This window comes from Apium graveolens, chromosome 8 (assembly GCF_009905375.1).
Source record: "Apium graveolens cultivar Ventura chromosome 8, ASM990537v1, whole genome shotgun sequence".
Lineage (NCBI taxonomy): Eukaryota > Viridiplantae > Streptophyta > Magnoliopsida > Apiales > Apiaceae > Apium > Apium graveolens.
Window position 1 is genome coordinate 36,072,221 of NC_133654.1, and position 24,993 is coordinate 36,097,213.

At 38.3% G+C, this 24,993-nt stretch overlaps 1 protein-coding gene and 1 long non-coding RNA gene across 2 annotated transcripts in view; both read right to left on the reverse strand.

The window, feature by feature from the left end:
• Positions 1–264: 264 nt before the first annotated feature.
• On the reverse strand, positions 265–2,284 carry LOC141678581 (uncharacterized). Its single transcript, XR_012557802.1, has 2 exons — positions 938–2,284; positions 265–380 (listed from the first exon to the last, which is right to left on the reverse strand). It is a non-coding gene; the product is annotated as an uncharacterized LOC141678581 (long non-coding RNA).
• A 1,927-nt stretch (positions 2,285–4,211) lies between these two features.
• LOC141679101 (adenine phosphoribosyltransferase 3-like) overlaps positions 4,212–24,993 on the reverse strand; it is a 28,207-nt gene continuing 7,425 nt past the window's right edge. Inside the window, exons 3-7 of the mRNA XM_074485589.1 lie at positions 18,397–18,472; positions 15,679–15,771; positions 15,304–15,453; positions 13,405–13,463; positions 4,212–4,466 (exon numbers count right to left, since the gene is read on the reverse strand). Coding sequence (XP_074341690.1) covers positions 4,413–4,466; positions 13,405–13,463; positions 15,304–15,453; positions 15,679–15,771; positions 18,397–18,472 — 432 coding nt within the window. The 3' untranslated portion in view covers positions 4,212–4,412. The remainder of the gene's footprint in view (positions 4,467–13,404; positions 13,464–15,303; positions 15,454–15,678; positions 15,772–18,396; positions 18,473–24,993) is intronic.

Here is a 24,993-nt window from a genome sequence, read left to right on the forward strand (position 1 = left end):
GAAGACTGTGTATAATTAACAGGTACCTATTACATAAAAAAGGCATAACATTATTCATTGCAGTTGCACTGCAGAGTGCAGACTATCAGAAATCAATGCAGTCGGTAATTTTGGCGATAAGATCCAAGTCTGGTAGAACATGAAAGCCTTTATATGCACTCTCCATGAAACATAGCTCATCACAGGTAACAATATCATCATAATCTAATGTTATCCAACTCGCTGCGTCGCATAATGAAACCAGAAAAGAGAGGTACCTAAACTTGAGCTTTTATGGATCATAATTGGTGGGGGCATTGTCAACAGAACTACTATTGGCTGATCTGTCTTCTTCTCTACAAAATCTCTCTCAGTATCTATGGATGTTTCTCTGACTTTCCCTGCCCATGTTATCTTTAACAGTCATCAAACTGGAAACTGTACATTTGTAATACACATAAACAGCTAGCTTATCTCTTTCACTCGCATTTCCCTACCACTTAATCTGTCCATATATTGATTGCTAGTGGTCCATCAACTATTAATATAAACCAACCATCTGAGCTGGTTGGCCTTCTTTTCATAATTCTGTTCAATGTGTCGAGGCATCGAACCAGAAAAGGTCTAGTTTGTTTGAATTCACGTAGCCTAGACGCTTTAATTGCCCCGGATTATTATTTTTCATATTCATATACAAAGCATTGTTGTAAAGTTTTGCTTGTAGATGTTAGAAATAAATAGCATCTGACATGAGAAGTTGTATTTATAGAGTTGAATGCAGACTACTCATGAAATTCAGTAGCTCTGTTGTAGGTGAGTCCACAACAGTGATCAGAGTAATATGACCAAAACTCAGTCAATTAATCTCCACTTGAATACCTATGGCAGATCATGACTGGGAGAAGTTATTGATAAGAATACAACTGAAATTATCCGTTGCTGGCATAACGAAACTTACCAGAACTCGAAATTGTAAAATGTACAAACTTCCTTGAGTACAATGCTAACGTGAATCTGATTAACTTGAAAGAACGAATGGCTTAGCTTACACAGCTATTCGGTCTGCACCTTCGTATCTGTTAAATTCTGCATAATTTAAAAGAAGTTTCGTGTCAAAAGATAATGTCCTGACCTATAACTAGTAGTTTCTTGAGACGTAAAGTAACTAAATTACATGAAAGAAACTAAGTGACAGGTCTCGCCAAGAATTGCTAGATGCTAAATGGCCAAGAATTCATCATTTCTACGGAGAGTATAATTATTGGGAGTCTGGTCCTTGGCTTATCGAAATCTTTAAAGGGAAGTAATTAATCGAATGGCACCAGCATGTCGATTTCATTCAATAATTCAGAATACTATACCTTCATTTCCATAGCAATACAGAAAAACTACATTAACAACAGACAGCCAAATTCATAAAACAGTAATTTACGGGACTAGTCATAAGGACAGATTATATGCATGCTTACAAGAAACATCAGAAGAAGATAAGAAGAAATAATGCTTAATGTCCTTGCTCTGATAAATCAACTGTCTAGGTTTTCTATATACACAAGCCTATTAAGAAACTTCATAATTGTCTTGAATTAGGGACCATTCTACAGTTCTGCAAAACAACATAATGGCCATTAAAATGCAGGGTAATTTTTTACAGAATCCGATGACTGTTAAATTTAACTAAAAGACACCAGAGACAAATACAAAACTACACAAACAGATACTCTTGTTGATAGGCACTTGGCCCCTTTATAAATTTGAAACTGGGATCCCTTTTGTTCCCCTAATGCAACCACAAAACGACCACATTTATCAATCGATGTTCATGTAAACGTTAAATTATACCCCAAGAACATTAGTCTGCTTTATCCTCCTCATCAAATACAACTGCTGAACATCAAGGGCTTCATGACAACCACAATCTATATTAATGTGAATTGATATTTTTCCTCCTTGGAGACAAGGAATCACAAAAATCTAAAAATCAGCTAATGAATCAACTTAAAGCTACCGACAACACAGATCAATCTCAACTACTTATAAGAATTACGTGTTTTATAGGAAGCCGCCAATTTCTTTTCCAAAGTACAGGTTAGAGTTGATAAACCATTCTTCTTCAAAATTGAATCACTCGAGTTTTCTAAGGATTGGATGAAATAATAATCTACTATGGTACATAAAAGGCGAGCGAAATATAATATAAACTACTCTAGAATACCTCTAGAAAGTGCACATACAAATTTGAAAAAAAATCAGAGTTTAAAACTTTGGGTTTCTTTCATAACAGATGTGTTTGCAGCTCACTTTGCAATAGTGGTTCAGATAAGACATTAGCATTTGGAACATCACTGGCCTATTATATAATTTAGAAAAACCGAGTATAGATGCCCTTTCAGAAGAATTACAGGAACTACCAAAGCAATTAGATGCAAAATTTTGCTAACATGTAATTTTGTTACACTTGCTAAAAGGAGTGGAAAAGTATGTTGGTGTGCATTCTGCAACTTAGTCCACAGGTGGTCTATCTTTCTATTCAGTGTAATTTACAAGGAACAGATATGCAAAACAAAAGCATAATTCCGAAAAGAATAAACAGCCAAAAAATTAGTGTTTTTTTCTCACTTTTGTGCATGTATGAGTGCAGATTTAGGCATCTAACAGTAATATCCGCTAAAGAAAACCTATTTGTATCTGTGTTTTACAATGCAAAACTTTTCTCCAATATCAAACAATTTAGATTGATATAAATGAAGCAGCAACAGGCTCAATGAATAGATAACATGATAGTTACTATTAAAACACATTTCCTAGGTTGCTGTCCATAGTCCATGACGCTTCATTGTTACTACAATATCAAATGAAGAATTCTATTCTTAGCTTATAGCTAGTAAATCACACAATTGCCAAATCTTTGTTATTTTGGAAAAGCATCTAAGATAATCTATTGACTTCGATGATCAGGGAGCTTATAAGAACTATAGTTTTTCTTTCTGTCGGGTGTAAATTTCAACTGACAGCTAAAAAATTTCCAGAAGGTAAGCAAAACAAAAGCAGAAGGATTTCGTCATTACTTTAAACCGACTTTTATCGCTTGTTGCTGCTGAATTCACTCTTCCCTCCCTCGTAAAACATATGCATAATCGCTTTCCAAAAAAAACATATGCATGATCAATTGATCATGCATATACTATGTCTATGTGTAAAATCATATCGGACACCTTTTCCTTGTTCTTCCTCGAACAACTTTACCACATGAATCCATTGAAGACGTGTGAGCCCCCAAAGTGAAGTGACTACAGAAGTAAATTCGTAAGCCACGCACAGCTACATAGCCAAAGGACTATATAAAAAAAAGGCCATTCCATTTCGACAAAAGACCCACACCCAAGTTCCATTATCCCGATCATAGTTATCAGTTATTCTTGATACCTCCCTATACATGTAAGGAACTCAGGGCATAGGTAATACAAACAGAATTCACAATGTTAGTTATCGCTAGATCCACTAACAGTAATGGTGTCATACGTGAATTCAGTTGGTAATCAAATCAGTAACAACTGTAATTATGGTACTAAAGTTAAGAATGCTTTCTTAGCATAATTGAAAATCAACCCTTGTAAATTGATATCAAACATAAAGGAATCTGTCTTATAGCAAAAGTGTGTGAATGCGCGCACGCGTGAGAGATCAAAGAGACTAGGCAACATGAATTTTGTTCTGTCTCGCATGCTACTATCTTTTTTCCAGATTTCTTGTTATTAATATCATTCACATGTAACTGCAGCTCACCATGTAATTTAGTTCATTCTTTGTTTTCTAAATTTTTGCAATATTTACTGTAGACACAGCATCACATTAGATCATGATGATATATAAATAGAGGAGGCTACTACACACACAGACACACTGGATCAATTAAGTGTATCTAGTCTCTCAGGCTTGCTGAACTTTGAGGGTTTACTTTAAGGGCAACAGGCCTATACGAGAGCAAAAGCGAAAGGCGTGTTTTAGTTATACTATAACACCTTTAGGAAAAAAGTTGGGATCACACCTGCATTTCTATTATCACATCAGGACCACAGTAGAATGGGGTGAACAAATTAAACCAGATATGTAGCACAAGAATGAAGAATCAGGACACCCTGTGACTAAGATCGGTTTTCCCCGTCTCACAAAACCTAAGTAGCAATATCCACCTATCTAACCAATGTGTGCATGTGGGATGAGGGAGAATCTGAAAGAACCTTGGATAGCATTTGTGAGTTCTAATAACTCATCTTGTAATAAATTTAAGGGTTCTAGAGAGTGAAAAGTCATTACTACTCAAGAATTCAGGGAAGTTACTCATAAATAGACAAATGGCAATATGGAGGAGGCTCTCTAATGTACAAATATTCTTGAAGAATGGTAAATTAAACCGTATCCCATTCCCAATACTAATGAGATTCAACCAGAACATATAATGGCTTCCCCTTCAATCGGTCACGCCCCTGAAACATTAACAAACATTAAGAACTTAATGAAAATCCTACAGAAAATAATCATATGGATAAATATTGCATTAGTTGATTACAGATGAACTGCTGACTCTACCAAAGACTACTTTTCATACCCAAGTGTAACATAATTTTCACGCATAGAAAAAACAATCAAAAGAAACATTCTTTTTTGCATCTGATTCAAGCTCAGACGGTCATGGGACAAACTCAGCAGAAGTAATTTACAAATATATAGCAAGTTTGACTCGGTGCAAATTGTGCTAGACTTATATATACAAATCAGCCAGCAATATAACCTTTTAGTAGATTAGTTAACATTAGGGAGAATGATGTTCCAACGGGGCTCTTTCAAGTTTCAAGAAACAAAGGTAATCTGTTTCATAGTTTAACTAAGACACTTCAAAAGTGGGCATTGTGGTAGGCAGGTTTGGCCTACAGAAAGAACCTCTCTAATCAATTTACAAGAAGTTGGCTTCTGTACTTTTGTTATCAGTACGTATTCTAGTCAGTATTAACTACAGTCTTACAGCTGCAGTTCAGAAGGCTCAAACACTGGATGATACTGTGACTCTGTGAGCACTGAGCAGTTTAGCAAGTTCTGAAGGAATTGCTGTCTAGACTCTCACAAGCAATAAGTTTCCATACCAATCTCTCTATCAAATCTCTCGTATTATTATCCCTTGGTTTTTAACTCGCCAGTACCCCACTATTTGATTGGCATCAACAAATCAACTAAATAGGGGAATAATTCCAACATGATACTTTACCCAATAACTATGTGTTGTGGAATGAAGACAAACTTTTACATCCATTTAGCTCCACAATTCAAGAAAAGTTGATTCTAATATAAATTTGATTCAATATAAAGGCTGGACTGAAATTGTCTATTAACCACTATAGGGACACAGTGTTCTAAAAAGCATGAATCAGAATTGTTCGGTGGAGGGACCTAATCGGATAATCGGTGATTAATCGGATTGATTAATCGGGGCATTAATCGGAAGAAATTTATTTAATAAATTAATAAAAAATAATTCTATTTAAATGTCATTAACCTTCCATAAGATTTACAAAAATAAAACCACATATCATTAATTCAGTATTAATGTTTTAATAGTAAGATTTATAAAAAAAACTACTATCACGAGTCCATAATTTATTTAATTAATTTATACTAATTAATTACTACTGACTACTCACTAATATTACTTGTTGATAATTAGATGTTAGATATATTTGATAATGTCATGGCTAATATGATTTATGTTTAGTTTTCAGATCTTACTTAAACAGGATAAATCAGTACTTACTGGAAGTCAGGACTTAAGGATATCAGTACTTATATTATCAGGAGATAATCATCAGAAGATGGATATCAGAACTTAAGTATTGAAGGACGTTCAGATAAGGACAACAGCTGATTAAAGGAAAGAAGATCGAGATAAACATAAGAAGAGATATGCATGAAGAAGGAATTCTATGAAGAATAGAATATTTGGAAGAAAAGATATCTGATTGATATAGCGATTATCTTGTAACTGTGTAGTATATAAACACAGACATAGGGTTTACACTAAAAGTGTTATCATATTCGAGAAGATTATTCATTGTAACCCTAGCAGCTCTCGTGATATTTGTTCATCACTGAGAGGTAACAGTTCCATACTGTAACAGAGTTTATTGTTTCAATAAAATTTGTTTTATGTTATTTGAGTTATTAAAAGTTCGATTTGATTGTACTTTACATTGTATTCACCCCCTCTACAGTGTGTGTGACCTAATAAGTGGTATCAGAGCGTGACCTAACAAGTGGTATCAGAGCCTATCTGTTAACGCACAAACAGTTTAAGATCCAAACACAATCATGTCTGACACAGAAACTCCAACTAAGCCTACCAAAACTGAAGAACCTCCAAAGACACAAATTCAAAGTCGGTATGAGACAATCAGAGTTCTCATACTGAGACCATCTGAATATGTCATATGGAAGGTGAGGATGACCATGTTTCTGGAAGTTACAGATCCAGAATATCTTGATAGAATCAAGGAAGGACCTCACAAACCAACCAAGCTCGCGGTTGCAGTTGCAGGTGAAGCAGCAAAGACTGTACCAAAGAAGAAGAGTGATTATACTGCTGAAGATATCGCATCAATTGCTAAGGATGCTAAGGTACGACACTTACTGCATAGTGCCATTGATAATGTAATGTCAAACAAGGTAATTAACTGCAAGACTGCAAAGGAGATATGGGATGCTCTGGAAACAAGGTGTCAGGGAACTGACACAATTAAAAAGAACAGGAAGACAATACTCACTCAAGTGTATGAACACTTTGACTCAAAGGCTAATGAGTCATTGACTGATTTATATGATAGATTTGTCAAACTCTTGAATGATTTGTCACTGGTTAATAAGGAGTATGATCTTGAAGATTCAAACCTTAAATTCCTGTTAGCTCTTCCTGAATGCTGGGATTTGAAGGCAACAACAATAAGAGACAACTACAATCTTGATGAAACAACTCTTAATGAAATTTATGGAATGCTCAAGACTCATGACCTTAAATCCCCCAAGGCAGCTACCTCAAGGAAAGACAAGGGTAAAGCTCTTTTCAAAAAGTCTGATACTGAGTCATCAAGTTCTGAAAGTGATGATGACTCAGATTCTGAAAGCTTGCCTGAAACTGATGCTGATGAAGAGATAATGAAGCTGTGTGCTCTTATGGTGAAAGAGATCACAAAGATTGCATACAGGAAGTTCAGGAAGGGAAAGAAGTTTTCCAGGAAAGGCACAAGTTCTGATAAGAAGAATTTCAGAAGATCTGAGGGCAGAGGAGGAAAGTCTGATAGAGGAGATTATACCAATGTCAAATGCTATAACTGTGGTGAGAAAGGCCACATATCTCCTGATTGCAAGAAAGTGAAGGGTGACAAAGGCAAGGCTCTTGTCACAAAGAAGAAAAGCTGGACAGACACCTCAGACTCTGAAAGTGAGGAGAATTATGCTTTGATGGCAAATGCTGATAAAGCAAGTGCTGAAAGCAGTTCTGAAGCTGTTGAATCAAAGGTACCTCAGACTACTTATGCTTTTCATACTGATGATACTAATGAGTTGAGAAGATATCTTAAAACCATGTTTGTTAGTTATAGAGATCAAATTTTAACATGTGAAAGATTAACTTCTGAAAATCTTGCATTTAAGAAAAGAAATGATTTCTTAGAAAAAGAGTTAGTTATGTTCCATCAAACTCAGAAGGATAGAGATGATGCTTTTTATGTTAGGGATGAAGTGCTAAAAATGAATGAATCTCTAAAAACTGAGTTAGAAAAGGAAAGAGAGATTATCAAGACTTGGACTAACTCTGGCAGAACAACTCAAAATTTGCTAGGTAGTGAAAACTGGAAAGAGGGCTTAGGTTATGGAGAGGATAAGAGTGATAAAGGAACTGTAGAAGTTAAGCCTGTTATTGTTCAGCAAAAGCCAAAGTTAAAACTTGTTAAGTTTGTAGCAGTAAAGTCTGATAATGAGAAATCAGAAGTTAAAGAGGGATTAACTTCTGACAAACTTAAACAGGAAAAGACAGCTGAAGTAAACATAGGTTTAATGACTAAGAAGCAACTTAAGCATAAGCTGAAAGATGTTAAGAACGCAAACAAGGTAAAATCACCTAGGAAAAATAAGAATGGAAAGGAAGGTGTGAATAAAAGCAATGATTATAAGCCTGTTCCTAAAGCTCCTAGAAAAACGTGTCATAACTGTGGAAGTTCTAACCATCTGGCCTCTTTTTGCAGGAAGAATAAGAACATAAACTCCTTACCTTCAAAGTCAGGAGTTAAGAGTCAGTCTGTTAGATATAAGCCACAAAATCCTTGTTTTCATTGTGGTAGTTTATGGCATTCCATTTATACTTGTAAGGAATATCATAGTTTGTACTATGATTATTATCAAATAAAACCTTCTTTAAAGAAAGTTTCCATTGTTCCTTCTAGTGTAAATTCTGATTCAAAGTCTGATAAGAAAAATGTAACATAAACTCTGATGCTAAAACTGCTGCAAATGTTAACAAACTTGATAAAGCCAAAGGATCCAAGCAAGTCTGGGTCCTTAAAACTAATCATTAGTGGTCTTTGTGATTGCAGGGCAACGGGAAAAACATCCTGGTTCTGGAAAGCGGATGTTCAGGACATATGACTGGAAAGAAAGCCCTGCTATCAGACTTTGTGGAGAAAGCTGGCCCAAGTGTTTCTTATGGAGATGGCAACATTGGAAAAACATTGGGATATGGCAATATCAATCTTGAAAATGTCATCATTAAAGAAGTAACTCTGCTCTCAGGACTTAAACACAATCTGCTGAGTATAAGTCAAATTTGTGACAGAGGTTATCATGTTGATTTCTTTGAAGAACACTGTGAAGTTGTGAGTAAATCTAAAGGCAAAGTTGTTCTGAAAGGATACAGGCGTGGTAACATTTATGAAGCTAAGCTTTCAACAAGTACTGATGGTTCTGCAATCTGTCTGATGAGTAGAGTATCAATTGAAGAAAGCTGGAATTGGCACAAGAAACTCTCACATTTAAATTTTAACAATATAAATGAGTTGGTCAAGAAAGATCTTGTGAGAGGACTGCCAAAATCAGTATTTGCTCCTGATGGCCTTTGTGATTCGTGTCAGAAGGCCAAACAAAGAAAATCTTCATTCAAGAGCAAGACTGAATCATCAATTCTTGAGCCTTATCACCTACTACATGTTGATCTATTTGGTCCAGTAAATGTCATATCTATTGCAAAGAAGAAATATGCTATGGTCATAGTGGATGAGTTCACCAGATACACATGGGTGTATTTCTTGCACACAAAAAGTAAAACTGCATCTATCTTGATTGATCATGTCAAGCAACTGGATAAATTGGTCAAAGATTCTGTGAAGATCATAAGGAGTGATAATGGCACTGAGTTCAAGAATTTGATTATGGAAGAGTTCTGCAAAGACCATGGAATAAAGCAGGAATTCTCTGCTCATTCAAGCTGCACGTACAATGCTTGAAGAAGCAAAGCTTCCAACCTATTTCTGGGCTGAAGCTGTGCAGACTGCTTGTTTTACTCAAAATGCAACACGCATTAACAAGTAAGGAAAGACACCATATGAGATGGTGAAGAAAAAGAAGCCAAATCTGAAGTATTTTCATGTATTTGGATGCAAGTGTTTTTTTCTCAAGACTCATCCTGAACAGCTATCCAAATTTGATCTAAAAGCTGATGAAGGAATCTTTGTTGGATATCCACTTTCCACAAAACCCTTTAAAGTCTATAATTTGAGAACAAGAGTGGTCATGGAATCTATCAATGTCTCTTTTGATGACAAGAAGATTACTGGACTTGAAGATTTTATTGATCATGATCAGCTGAGATTTGAAAATGAAAACTCAAATTCTGATACTGAAAATCCTGACAATCTAAGTCCTGATACTGCAAACTCTGATGGATTAAACTCTGATATTATTGAAACTGTGATGACTATGTCAAAGGAAGATGTACCTGTGCAGGGGGAGCATACTCAAGATCTTACCACATCTCAAGAAGCATCAGAACATACAACTGGTATTGGAGCAACTCCTGAGAGATTGAATCAACTGGAATCTGTATAAATGGTTTACCATACCTACTTGAAAGAACACATCTTGTTGTACTTCATGACAGATGGTAGGGTTTATCATATAAGGCAAAATGTCATTCCATTGAAGTATTTTGAAGAACTGGAGCATGTACTATTCTTACTTCAAGTGAATGACAGATTAACAGAAAGTGCTGCAAACTATTTGAAGGATCAGATTCAGAGACAGAAAAGGCTTTATTCTGTTAAGTCTGACAGCACATATCTTACAAAGTACAGAGATCACAAGGGTGATATAGTTGAAATGAAGCCCAACACTGCTAAGATTATAACTACCTTTCTGGGTTACAGGGCTGTGGAATTCAATCTTGAGTCTGATAAGGCATATTTGATCAGACTGGATCAGAATATAAGAAAAGCTAAGATTAATAATCTCAGGGCTGCAATCTTTTAAATTGGTGAAGATACTGCAGAACTTAAAGATGCTAAAAGGAGGATGATTGATGAACTTAGATATGCTGAGAAGTGTTTGTTGAAGAACTATCTCAGAACAACTCCTGACATCATAGAGATCAGAAGATGAAGCCAAGTCAAGATCTACAACTGATTAAATTCTGATATTTGTACAGACTGAAGCTGTTATCAGAAGTTAAAGATTGGTAAAGTTTTAAGGACTGTAAGTTGTAGTTATCTAGTCTAATTCTCATGCATTTGTACTTAATATTTTTTACATCATCAAATATCTGTTAAACTTGTATATTATGCTAATTTACAAGTTGAGGGAGATTGTTAGATATATTTGATAATGTCATGGCTAATATGTTTTATGTTTAGTTTTCAGATCTTACTTAAACAGGATAAATCAGTACTTACTGGAAGTCAGTACTTAAGGATATCAGTACTTATATTATCAGGAGATAATCATCAGAAGATGGATATCAGAACTTAAGTACTGAAGGACGTTCAGATAAGGACAGCAGCTGATTAAAGGAAAAAAGATCGAGATAAACATAAGAAGAAATATGCATGAAGAAGGAATTCTATGAAGAATAGAATACTTGGAAGAAAAGATATCTGATTGATATATTTTAAGAAGCATAATTATATTCCATATCAATTAGCGATTATCTTGTAACTGTGTAGTATATAAACACAGACATAGGGTTTACACTAAAAGTGTTATCATATTCGAGAAGATTATTCATTGTAACCCTAGCAGCTCTCGTGATATTTGTTCATCACTGAGAGGAAACAGTTTCATACTGTAACAGAGTTTATTGTTTCAATAAAGTTTGTTTTATGTTATTTGAGTTATTAAAAGTTCGATTTGATTGTACTTTACACTGTATTCACCCTCTCTACAGTGTGTGTGACCTAACATTAGAAATTACTACGTACAAATTCACATCGTATAAGAATATACGATTGTTTCTCTGTGTAAAAGAGTCCATATGTTAATATATTATTATTATTAATTATTAAATGTTAAATGTTAATGATTATTTTAAAAAAAACTTTATTTTTTAAAAAAATATATTTTTTTTATTAATTTCAAACTTTGACCGATTCGGCCGATTTTTGACCCGATTCAGCCGATTTTTTCCTAACTGCCCGACTTTTGACCGATTTTTCAAAAAACCATACTTTGACCTGATTAACGATTAATCGAGACGAGACCCGTCCGAACTCCGATTAATCGGTTAATCAGCCGATTTTTAGAACACCGATTATGATACACAAGAGCTTAAATTCCATGACTTGGTGTATATAAAAATGTCTTTTCCTCTTTAATACTCAAAATGAGTAGTTTCAATAGCAAGTAGCAATAGTAGAAGTCAAAAATTCATGCAGAATAATTTTGCGTACTAAAATTATACTTTCTTTTTTTTTTTTGCTAAATACTAAATTTTACACTTGCAGTATATGCGAATCATGCATGGCTGTGTATGCACTAGACTACTCTCTCATGAATAGATCTGCATAATTTTTTTCTGATACATGCAAGCCCACTTGAATATAACCAAAACATAATCCTAAACTGACTTTAATATCAAACTGCTAAACTTTTCTAAAATAGCTAACATGATTTGTGAATTATAGTGCTTTAGCGGTACTGGGTAATCAAGATGGTTTTAAAGATTAAGATGCATATCATCATATATATGTTGTGATCAGAATGCCTAGCTGCTATAGCTTAGCCTGCACTACTATATGCTCATAATAATTGGTTAAATATCTTGCCAAAGTTTGAGTGGAGGTTTTTTGAGGCTTATTACCATCCTTTGACATTGTATATGTAAAATAACAGTCTCGTGATCTAGACACCCTCAACTATACCCAGATAAGCATGTGAGTAGTAGTGGTTGGTTCCAAAGATCAATGTGACAATAACATATTCAGATAGATTTACATCCACGTCAAGGGAAAGATACCATGCAGCAGGTACTAGGGAAGTTAATATCAGGTGACAAAGTCAAAGTGTAAAGTTATATCATCATTATTGCTGCAGAAACAACCCGCCGTCTGTATAGCCAGTATCTTACTCGGACTCGGGTATGAAAATTAGTTACACACAGACACTGTACTATGTTTGGACATTGGTATGGGGACAACTAGAAGGCAGGGCATATTATTAAACAATTGTATTAGATTAAGACATTAAGTTTCTTGGCCAAAATTAACAAAAAAAAAATCAGATTAATCATGATTCCATGACTCGGTGACTCTACCATTATCTATACCTATTACCATTCTATAGTCCATACATAATTGACCATTCTTCTTGGATATGAGAAGATATGTTTTATGCAGCAACAAGAATGGCAAAAGAATATGATAAACAATTGGAACAGAGAGGGTATATGTATATAAACATATGTTGGGTTGTCCATGGCATTAGTGGTAGGGTTGAATATTGGGTTACAAGTGTGTGCGGAAGTCTGCACCCTATGAAAGCCAAGTGAATTCGGATTGCAGCAACTTCTCAAGCTGATTGAGCGAAATACGATAAGATTTCTCTCTTCAAGAGAGAGGGGGAGCGAGGGCCGGATACATGTGAGTATGCATGAAGAGATTGCTTTAAGAATATACGTGAGGTAGGTTTTGGAGTTGATACGAGTCAAATTACACTTAATAACGTGTGTGTGGGTGCGCGCTCACGCATGTTTCAACATGAAACTTTCCTACAGTAAAATATACAGTTTTACTAGACCTATGGGCAGGCATTTTAAATAAGACTGGTGGTTATGAAGTAAAATCGGTAGCAGATACACAAGAGAAAACTAATAAGTAAATCTTTGAGAGAGAAAAGACTCACCTTCAAATCTGGTAGTTCAATCAGACATGCACATTCAACAACTTCGGCACCAGCACGTTCTGTAGAAAGGGAAGTTAGATTTGTATGCATTATCAGTGATTTCTATAAGATGTAAATAACATTTATGCTTCCAATTACTAAAACATGTTTTATTACATATAATATGCAATGACGATTCAGATCACAGGGCTTCTTAAAAAGCTTGAGCCGGTTTAGAAGGACAAGAAAAAGAGTGATCAAATATTAAGCATTGTTCGTTTACAAAACATCAGTGAGCCACTTGATATATGTACAATATATGTGCACCAATCCGCATTTTCTATGATTGGGAAAATCAACAAGGAGTTGCAATTGTCTGTACTTTGTGTGAAAAGTAACAACACTAGGTAAACCCTTATCATTGTAATATATACAGTAGAATGAGTGCTGAAAATAATATGAAGCTTAAACAAAAGGTTGATTATCAGACTGGTAACTGCAATTGCACAAATATACATCAAGTAAAACCCTGGTTTCCAAACGGTCTCACTCGACTAATTTATCTCAGTACATGGGACACTGTTAAAACCTCTGTTGAAATGGACAGGAACTTAAGACAGTTGGCAGCCTCCTTTGTAAGAGGAATTTTGCATGTTTTTTGACACAAGCACAAGTCAGAACTGAATTTAATACAAGGACTTGTGATATCAGGCATAAAATTAATAATTCAAACCCACTGCAGAAAATTACACAACAGAGGTAATGAATATAGCAGGCACGCGAAATAGAAAATTCGTAAGATAGACACCGGTTTGAAAAGACAAATGTATATCAGGAGACCCAACACCTCCGTATAGTGGTATCTCCCTTGCTCCCTTTACGGGGGATGTCCAGGGTTTGAACCTTGTCAAAGACAATGTGTGTGTGAGTGTGTGTGACTAACAAAAAAAATGTATATCAGGAGGAGAAAAGACCACTCAGATTCAGTGGATATGACTGCATGGAGAGGAAGAAAAAATTGCAGGGTAGGTGAAAGTAGTAGTAAAACATCAACATTATTATTGTAATGGTGGGTACATGTGTGTGTCATTTATTGAATAAAGAAGCGATATCAGTGACCAGTACAACACTTTATAAAATCTTTTTTGTCTCTTACTCCCTGTTACTTTTAGTTTACTTGAAGGACATACCATATAGATACCACTTCATGGCCACTTAAGGCAGGGTGCCAGTGGTTTATGTTTCCATTTGTTCTAACTAAAATTAACAGTGTTCCTTGGCTAAGATGATTGCGTCAAGTCAAGCCATTTTGAAACAAATTATCCGCATGATGTTGTGATATATGTGCATGCCTTATTTATTTTTTGATAGTCATGCACATATATCACAAAGTATCCAGTTTGATACCTAAAGCTTAAAAGTATCAAATACTCTTAGCTGACAAGTACACTCAAGTCATTTTGAATTCTTATTCATAATAACAATTAAAACTCATTGTGCACCATATGGCATGATGCTCTATTGTTGCAGAATTTTTCCGACTGTTTAGAAAATTTAATGTATTTTTTGACTGTTTAGAAAATTTAATATATAATCAAGTCAAATGGCATTATATAATCATACTAAAGCATGGATAAAGCGCATAAAAACTTGACGAAAAAAGCTAATAGAACATGCATGATAGTAGCAGGTTTACATGACAGACTGCAGCTTCCTAAAATATAATATAAAATAACAATGACAATGACAATGTCTTCAACTTGTGAAGCACTGAAGATTTGGAAGAGGGACTATTTAACCTTAATATAAGTTTTAAACTGAATACGGTCAGGGCATTGCCATGGCCAAATTACCAAAAAAATAAAAATCTCTAAAAATTATGGTAAACAGATTAGTTGTTAATAGGAGTTTAAGAAGTACCCAGTAAATTCATAGCAGCACAAAGGGTGCCTCCAGTAGCAATTAAATCATCAACCACCAAAGCTCGTTCATATGGTTCAACTGCTCCAATGTGCATCTCAAGACAATCTCTTCCGTATTCTAGAGTATATTCTTCTGACATAACTTTGCCTGTGGTCATAAAATGATAACGTGATAACCAACAAAACTTTATGAAACGCCATGTATGATATATTTGATACATTTGTTACAACAATCAGAACATAAAGAGTGAATTTAGAGTATATTTAAGTGCACATTTTGAAAGAGCACAGGAGCATAGACATCAAGCATGTCTTATTTTTCTACATAACGGTATAAAGGGATTTACTACAGTCTGCAAGATGAAAGATATACCAGGCAACTTTCTTGGTTTTCTCAAAGGAACAAATTTTGCTCCTATTGCTAATGCTATAGGAGGACCAAAAATGAAACCACGAGCCTCTATACCTAGAAAATCAAAAAAAAATCAACAGATTAGCATTCAGTATGAAATTCGAGACCAGCGTACTATTCTGTAATATACGAGACTTGTTGAGAGCATGCAATTCTGACAAGATCCCGTGTGTATATGAAGCCAAGAAAAAAGGCAGATGACTTTATCAATTTTGTTCTCGTGATTATCTGTATATTGTTTCCAAATCTAGTCATTTAGTTCTATTTGTCTTCTAAAAACCTATAATACCTCCAATGGATACAAAATTAAAACTCTATTATCTTGTACTATGCTTGTTATAAAAAACACTTAATTCTTAAGATCTCCAATATAGCATAATTATCATAAGAACACTATATTTATTCTTAAATAAAGTTAATGTAGAGAATGAGTTATGACTGCCTAGAATTTACCAATAAAGACTGCAAATGAACTGTGTTATCTCAAATATGTTTATCACACAAGCATTTGATTCTTATCTAAATGTAATTAAAAATTTTGAAAAGTTAAGCATGATTATGGCTAAAAACTTTACAAGAACAGAAAAAATTGAAAAATCACGAATCAGTGCTACTCAAACTGCATATACTGTATCACATTACACATATTAATGCTACTCAAGCTACATATACTATTAATCTATGTTACTCGGACTCGGCTAGAAGTGTTGACATGGACACGTGTCCAAGTATCGGAATCGGCGACTTTTTGGAAATATACATCTTTTTGGCCTAAAATAAGTGTCTAAGTCTGAGTGCCGAGTGTTCGACACGGGTACTCGAAGGTAAATTGAAGAGTCCGAGTAAAAAAGCTATTAAGTGTGAAGAATGCAATGAAATAATTAAAGCAGAAAGGCACTAAGAAATCATGTTCTTAACTTAATATGCATATGTTGACTATTGAAACCTGCTAATGGATATGTTATAAGAAATGCCATTATCTTTAGCAACAGGAAATTAAAGTTTCACCAACTGATTTATATTAAATGTAGGTGCCATAACAAGATAAGACATATAAAACCACGCAGGTACACAAATATGGAATACACTATAGATGCATAATGCCAAAACAAGGACCAATAAATCTTCATGAAAATTATTCCAATTTTTATATACAAATATATATGTGTGTGTGTGTGTGTGAAAATAGAATCTAAAGGTAGAAAAGCTTTCTAGCGAACATACCTAGGGTACAGTGAGCTCATAATATAAGTAATTTGTTGATCTATAGACTCTAGTACAAATGAGACAGAAAACATCATGGTTTACTTTGTGATAATATGCCTTGATCGGAATGGAACAATACATACACACTCTTGTCCCTGAACTTTTCCTTGCAATGATGGGTTAAATTTGCAGTTTACACAGATTGCTACAAGAAATGAGTGTTGAGAAATATGTTAATGAACTATCTTGAAAATAAAGTTCGATGCAGCGTCAAGAAACTATAAGGATTTTGGGTACAGAGGACAAAGAAAGCCACTACTTACAGTGGACTCCAGATTTGTGATAAAATCTTTCCAGCAATAAATTGATATCAGAAAATTCAAATGGCACTCAAAACTCATCATAAATCCAGGAACATTCCATGACCCGAAATCATAAACTAATGGAATCAAAAGAATTAGGGCCAATCCAAGACCCCATAATTACACAAGTGGGTCCACCTAAGGTGGGATGCATCACTAACCACCATTATTCACCCAAAATTAAATCCAGCACAAGCCCGGAAAATACTTTTTGCCTCTCATAATCCTCACGAAAATAAACTAATCCAGAAGACATTCCACTACTACTAAACCCACCCAACAAACACAAATCAGTATAAAGTCTGTAAATCTATAGTCACCTCAATGAGAGCATAAAAAACTCACTCAAAAAATATGCAAATTTAGATTCAAGACAATGTAGTATATGAAATTGAACCCAACGACGACACTGGGGTCCAAAACAATTTAACACTGAAATCTCCCCCAAAAAGTCAAAAAGTTGTGACACTATAAATTCCTATGTCACATACCTAAAGAACAAATTTTAAAAAATAAAAATACATCTATGTAAATTTGTATGTGTAGCCAAAAATTGAGAAATGTATAATAATCAATAGACACAAACACAGAGTACACACAATAATACTTGCAACATGATACACATTCTAACTGGAACAACAAAGACCCACTTTTGAGAAAAGGAACCCCACTTTACACCCTACTCAAATAATTTACCTACAAAAAAAGAGTGAATTTTTTCACTTCACTCCAATAAATTAGTAAAAAGATAAATCTTTACACTTGAACTCCAATAAACTATTAAATTACAGAGAAAAAGATTAAATATTTACACTTAACTCTAACAAAATAGTAAAGTACACATAAAAAGATTGGATTTTTACACTTAATTAGTACATTGAAAAGAAAAAGATTGAATTTTTACACATGAACTCCAATAAATTATTAAACTACAAAGAAAAAGATTAAATCTTTACACTTAACTCTTAACAAATAAGTAAATTACATATTAAAAGATTGAATTTTAACACTTGAAACTCCAAGAAATTAGTAAATTAAAAAAGAAAAAGATAGAATGTTTACACTTGAACTCCAAGAAGAGTAAATTAAAAGAAAAAGAAGGAATTTTTACCAGCAACAACAGAAATGTTCTTGTCTTTGTATCTCTCAACAAACATATCCACAGTGTTCTTGAAAGCCTTTGGAGCCTGTTATATCCAAAATTTGGCATTGGATAGACTCGGGTCAAACGCGGGCTGGTTAGAGTCAAACTCGGCGTTGCAAAAGGAAGGACGCGCCCAAGCCTGTAGGACGCGTCCACCACGATGGAGGTATCTAGCAACTGCGGTTTTTTAGCAATGAAGGTTGGGGTACGCGTCCAGAGGATTAGGACGCGTCCTGTCTCTATGGAATGTTGTGAGGAGTAGTTGTTGGAAAGATAATGCAGGTTTTATGAGGGTCAGGACGCGTCCGATGTCTCAAGACGCGTCCTCTGTGTGGTAGATGTATTTTCGAGGATGGGCTCAGGACAAAGCACGCATGGAAAGGAGCAATGAAGAGGTATTTTTACTAATGTATTTGTTGCAGGTACTCTTTGAAGAATTCCCTTCTTGAGACGGTCAAGGAGGGGGATGTCCGTGAAAAGCTTGAAGGCCTCCAGGGGTATGCCTGATGATTGAAGGCCTCCTCCTGTATTCAACGGGTGTCCTCGTTGGGGATGTGGGGTTTACCTTGGTGTGTGCTTTGGGAGCTCTGTTCTTGTATTCAATGGGTGTCCTCGTTGGAGAACTTTGGAGTCATCCTGCACTTTGCACCCAAGAGCTTGGGATCACCTGTCCTGCTATCTGGTGGGTTATCCTCATTCGGGGGACAGGGACGCGTCTGGCATTTGGGGTGAACCGTGGCTATACCTGCGTTCGTAAATCAAGGGAGATAGCTGTAGCGGAGTGTTATCCTTGCGCAGGGAGATGCACTATCCGTGAAGTCCTACGATTACGGATGAGCCTTGGGCCTTTGCGGTTGGGCCTCATAGTTGGACATTCCTAAAGCTAGCAGAAGATGGATATTGGATGGGCTTCTATTGGGCTTAGGAGTAAGAAGTCTCAATGCATTAGACTTCTTCTTCTACGAGAACTACGTCAGGCTTGATCCCTATATAAAGGGTACGTAGGCACATTGAGAGGGTAAGAAGTTGAGAGCTGATAAGAGAGCCACCACTTACTCTGATCAATCTCAGCCTAAAACAACTATAAACCACCACACACCGCTTAAGTTTCCGGTAAAGAACCACCGTCACAGATCTTAGTTCCGGCGAAAAACCTCAATCTTTGTTGTTACCAGATTCCTCCGTCAACAAATTGGCGCTAGAAGGAGGGGTGCTAATTAAGGTCGCAATCTTAGGAGGAAAAGATGTCTTACAATCGTGATGGAAGTTCTTATGATGGAAGTGACAGCAGGTCAGAAGGGGAAGGCGGGGGGCGTTATACTCGCCACGAACCCTACGTTCCCAGAAACATGGCGGACCCACCAAGGGCTCCGGATGTGGGGGGGACACCTCCAGTTCTCATCAGCAACACTGATATATTGGAGCAATTATATCGCATGGGGGATACTCTTAACAGTTTTAACTCAAGACTGAACACGGTGGAGCGTCGAAGGACGAGGAGAGGTCGTCGTTTCCCCCGTCACGGTCATGCCTTGGGGAAAGCCCCTGTAGTTGAGGGAGATACCCAGGGGAGCGGGGATAACCCGCGAATCACTCCGCGGCGTTTGCAATATTCTGACGATGTAGAACCTATTGTAGAGCTTGCGGACGAGGACACTGAAGGCAGAGAAAGGCCTCACCTGGGCAACCAGGTAGTGCCACACCCGCATAGGTCTGGACGTACGATGGGCGAGCGTCGCCGTGTGGAGAACGCTCAAAGCCAAGACGAGGAAGGAAGGGATCTTTCAACCTTGAAGAAGAGGCTTGGCATAAGGTTGGAGGACGACGATTTGAGGATGTTGCTGGTAGAATGGCAAAAGGAAGGAAACGCCGGAGAAGCGAGGCCCCGTGATACGACGCGTGTGCCCCCGCATTCCAAAGGGATGACGGGATGCGGCACCGCGAGCACGAGCGTGCCCCTCCGCGAGGAAGGCCCGGGAATTTCTACCGGGGATATCAGAGGAATGGACGAGGAAGAATGGGATATCAATACGGAAGAGCCCCTTACAATGGTAGGAGAGGTGGCGCGCACTCCGCTGGAGAAGCCCCCGCTGTTATTCCCGTAGCTTCTCACAGCGTTACTGGTAATGGGTCTGGAGCGCGTCCTCATGACCCGGACGGCGGGCGGACTCAAGTAAGAATGCAGAATAATGATGAAATTCCGCGACACGGTCAGGATGAACCTCGTGTACGGGAAAACATTCAGAACCAAAATGGTAATATGCCACCGCCGCAGCCTCAAGGTGAGGGGCGGCGAGATCCTCCGCCGCACCCGGGGGGTAATCAAGGGGAATTTCAGCAAGTCGCAGAGCAACCCCAGCAGCCTAATGTTCAAACCATTCCTGGGGTAGGGACGTTTAATGTGAACGACCTCAAGCGGTTACTCAACCATCTTGAGGGAGGAAGAGTAACGGCGACAGCGCAAGCTCCTTCTCCTTTTGCTGTTGTTGTGAGGGAGGCGCAATTGCCCGCGGGATATCGGAACACAACCAACGACTTGCGTTTCCACGGGAACTCTGATCCTGTAGAGTTCTTGGGGCGTTTTAACATTGAAATGGATGTATATCAAGTACCTGATTTGGCTCGATGCCGTCTCTTGGCAGCCACTTTCAGAGAAGGTGCTCAGCAGTGGTTCCAAAAGCTTGGTCCAGGTGTAATTACATCCTGGGAACAGATGAAAACTTTGTTTTTGACACAATTTCAAGCCGCGGTGAAGTACACACCACCTGTTACCACGCTGGCTAATGTGAAACAAAAGGAAGGAGAAAGTTTGACTTCATATTTCAAGAGGTTTAACGCAGAATCTACTTTGGTGAGGGGTGCAACTGACGAAACGTTGAAAATATTGCTTATAGCTGGGTTGCGTGTGGGGACGGATTTCTGGAAACACCTACAAGGGAAAGACCCAGTGTCATTGGCAGATGTGCTCGCACAAGCGGAGTCGTTCAAAGCAATCGAGCAGTCGCTTGCAGAAACAAAAAAGAATGATGATACCTATAACTCCAAGGGGCGATCCAAGAGAAGGGACAGATCTGTAAGTCCGGGTTATCGGCGAAACGCCAGAAGCCCTAACAGGGTAAACGCTGTGAGCTCGCGAAGAGAATGGAGCCCACCATCGAACTACGAGAGAAGAGTCAGCAATTATACCCCGCTGGCGGCGTCCATTGATCATATCTTCGAGGTAAATAAGGACAGGGGAATCTTCAAGAAGCCCGACCGTCTAACTTCATGGCAAAGCAGAGATAAAAAGAAGTACTGTGACTACCATGAGTCTACTGGCCATGACACCCACGAGTGTCGTCACTTGCGGGATGAGATTGAGGAATTGATCAAGGCTGGACACCTAGGAGAGTGGATCGACAAGGTGAAGCGACGCAGGGGACTTGATGACAAGGGTAAAGATGAAAGACAACCCCCGCGGGCGGAGGATGTTGAGAAAACGGCGGAGGTCAAGTTTCAGAGGGCCGGCAGCATCAGGGCAATTTTTGGAGGACACCCTTTTGTTGGTGACAGTAATCGAGCACTTGAAAGAAACGCGAGAGAAGCGCGACATCCACCGCTCACTAACATCCACAGCTTGGAAGATAGACCCCCGAAGGTCTTTAAGGGGGAGTCCGCTGATATTACATTCAGGGAAAAAGAATCTAGGTGGGTGCATCATCCTCACAACGATGCGCTGGTGATTACCATGCTTATTGGGGCAATGAACGTACATCGAGTGTTCCTGGATAATGGGAGTTCTACAAACATCTTGTACTATAGCACCTACAAAAAGCTGGGTTTCCCAGATAGTGACATGTATTTCGAAGATGCGCACGTCTATGGCTTTACGGGGGAAGCAGTGAGAGTTATGGGCTCAGTCAGACTTCCCGTCACGCTTGGGGAAGGGGCTTTGTCGGTTACTCAAATGATAGATTTTAAGGTGCTAGATCAGGATTCCGCGCACAACGTACTGGTCGGCAGACCTTGGTTGCGTGCGTTCAGGGTGATAACCTCGATACACCACTTGATGATAAAGTTCCCGACGCCAAACGGAGTTGGCAGCCTGAGAGGGTCACAGTATGAGTCACGTGACTGCTATCACAAGGCTGTCAAGGAATTTCGCAGAAGAAGGTATGAAGGGAAAGGTCTCCCAGTTGAAGATGTAGAAGATATTCATACAAAACCGGGTGGAGAGGTCCATGCCCACTATTTTGTTGAAAACCCCGGAAAGGAAGAAACCAATACCTCTGGGAACTCTTTTGTGATGCAGGGACGTATTTCGAAAATCCGTAGTGTAGAAGAAGTGGTGGCGAGTCACACAGGGGGAATCATGCGGAAAGAGGTTAACGGGGAAAAGTTGGAAGGGAGAAGTGAGATTTTGCAAGGTCTCGGCGATAACTGCAAGGTTGATGCTCCTCAAAAGAAGGATGCGCCCTTGAATGAAGTTGAGGTTGATGCTCCTCCAAACGAGGACGCGCCCTCAGATGAAAAAGTGGGAATTGAAGACCCCTGAGACTTTGATTTCGATTTGGATCCCAGGATCCCTATGCTTATCGAAAAAACGGGACCGGCCGAAGACACAATATCTATTCCAGTTGATAAAAATGACCCAAGCAAGGTTTTGAAAGTGGGATCTCAGTTGGATGAGGAGATGAGAGGAGGTCTTACCCGCTTTCTAATTGCAAACCTCGATGTTTTCGCATGGAGTCATTCAGATATGATAGGGATCGACCCGGAAGTAATGTGTCACTGTTTGAATATCCACCCGAATTGCAAGGGCATACGTCAGAAACGTCGCCCAGTAAGTGGAGAAAGGGCGATAGCATTAAAAGAAGAAGTAGACCGGTTGTTGGAAGTGGGGTTGATCAAAGAATCGTTTTACCCCGAATGGCTTGCAAATCCAGTACTGGTGAAGAAACCGAATGGGAAGTGGAGGACATGTGTGGATTTCACGGATCTCAATAAGGCCTGTCCCAAGGATAGCTTCCCGCTGCCACGAATTGATCAGTTGGTTGACGCGACGGCAGGGCATGCGTTGTTGAGTTTTATGGATGCATATTCCGGATACAATCAAATTCCGATGTATGGCCCCGATCAAGAACATACATCCTTTATTACAGACAGGGGGTTATACTGTTACATAGGAATGCCTTTTGGCTTGATTAATGCTGGCGCGACCTACCAGCGGCTGGTAAACATGATGTTCAAAGACCAAATCGGGAGAACCATGGAAGTGTATGTGGACGATATGCTGGTGAAATCTAAGGTGACAACTGACCATATCAAGCACCTGATGGAGATGTTTAATATTTTGAGGAGGTTTCGTATGAAATTAAATCCACAAAAATGTGTGTTCGGCGTGGAATCGGGAAAGTTTCTCGGGTTCATTGTCAATCACAGGGGAATTGAGGCCAACCCCGCGAAGATCAAGGCATTATTGGATATGAAGTCACCCACTAATGTGAAACAGGTGCAGAGTTTGACTGGGAGGATCGCCGCGTTAAATCGATTTGTTTCAAAGTCGTCTGATAGATGCAAGGAGTTTTTCAAGGCGATTAGATTAGCTGGGAAAGACTTTGTATGGACGTCAGAATGTGAAGAGGCTTTCAAAAGAATCAAGGAGCAACTGGGGCATCCTCCCATGTTGTCAAAGCCATTGGATGGGGAAAACCTAATACTGTACCTCGCAGTGTCTGAATATTCGATCAGTGCGGTTCTGGTAAGAGAGGAAGACGGGCAGCAATCACCAGTGTACTACGTGAGCAAGCGGTTACACGACGCTGAAACTCGCTACACAAATATGGAGAAACTGGTTTATGCCCTGATTCTTGCGTCAAGAAAATTGCGGCCGTATTTTCAGGCCCATAGAGTCGAAGTTCGTACAGCATACCCACTGTGACAGGTCCTGCACAAACCGGAGTCATCAGGCAGAATGCTGAAATGGGCTATGGAGTTGGGACAGTTTGATTTAGAATATGTGCCTCGAACAGCGATAAAAGGACAAGCCTTAGCCGATTTCTTGTTGGAATTTGATTCTGAAATTGATGACAAAGCTTTGGTGATGCTATATCCACCTCAAGCTGAGGAGTCTTTGGAGGAGTTTCCACATCCTTGGTGGATCTTGCATGTGGATGGGGCGGTTAACAATGGAGGAGCAGGTGCGGGCATAGTACTTGTATCTCCGGAAGGCCACCACCTGATGAGTGCAATTCATTTCAAGTTTTATGCAACTAATAATGATGCGGAGTATGAGGCGCTGATTAATGGCCTGAAAATCGCTCTGGAAATGGGGGTGCGAAACTTAATTGCAAGAAGTGACTCAGAGTTGGTAGTGAATCAGGTGAATGGGGGATTTCAAGCGCGAGGCCCGCGAACAGAATTATACTTGAGATGTGTACAACGCCTGATTGGAATGTTCAAAGAAGTCAGATTGGAATGCGTTCCGCGGGAGAAAAACAGTAATGCGGATGCTTTGGCAAAAATGGGGTCGCAACAAGAGGCTGTGTTGTTAGGATCCATCCCTCTTGAAATCCAGGAGGTTCC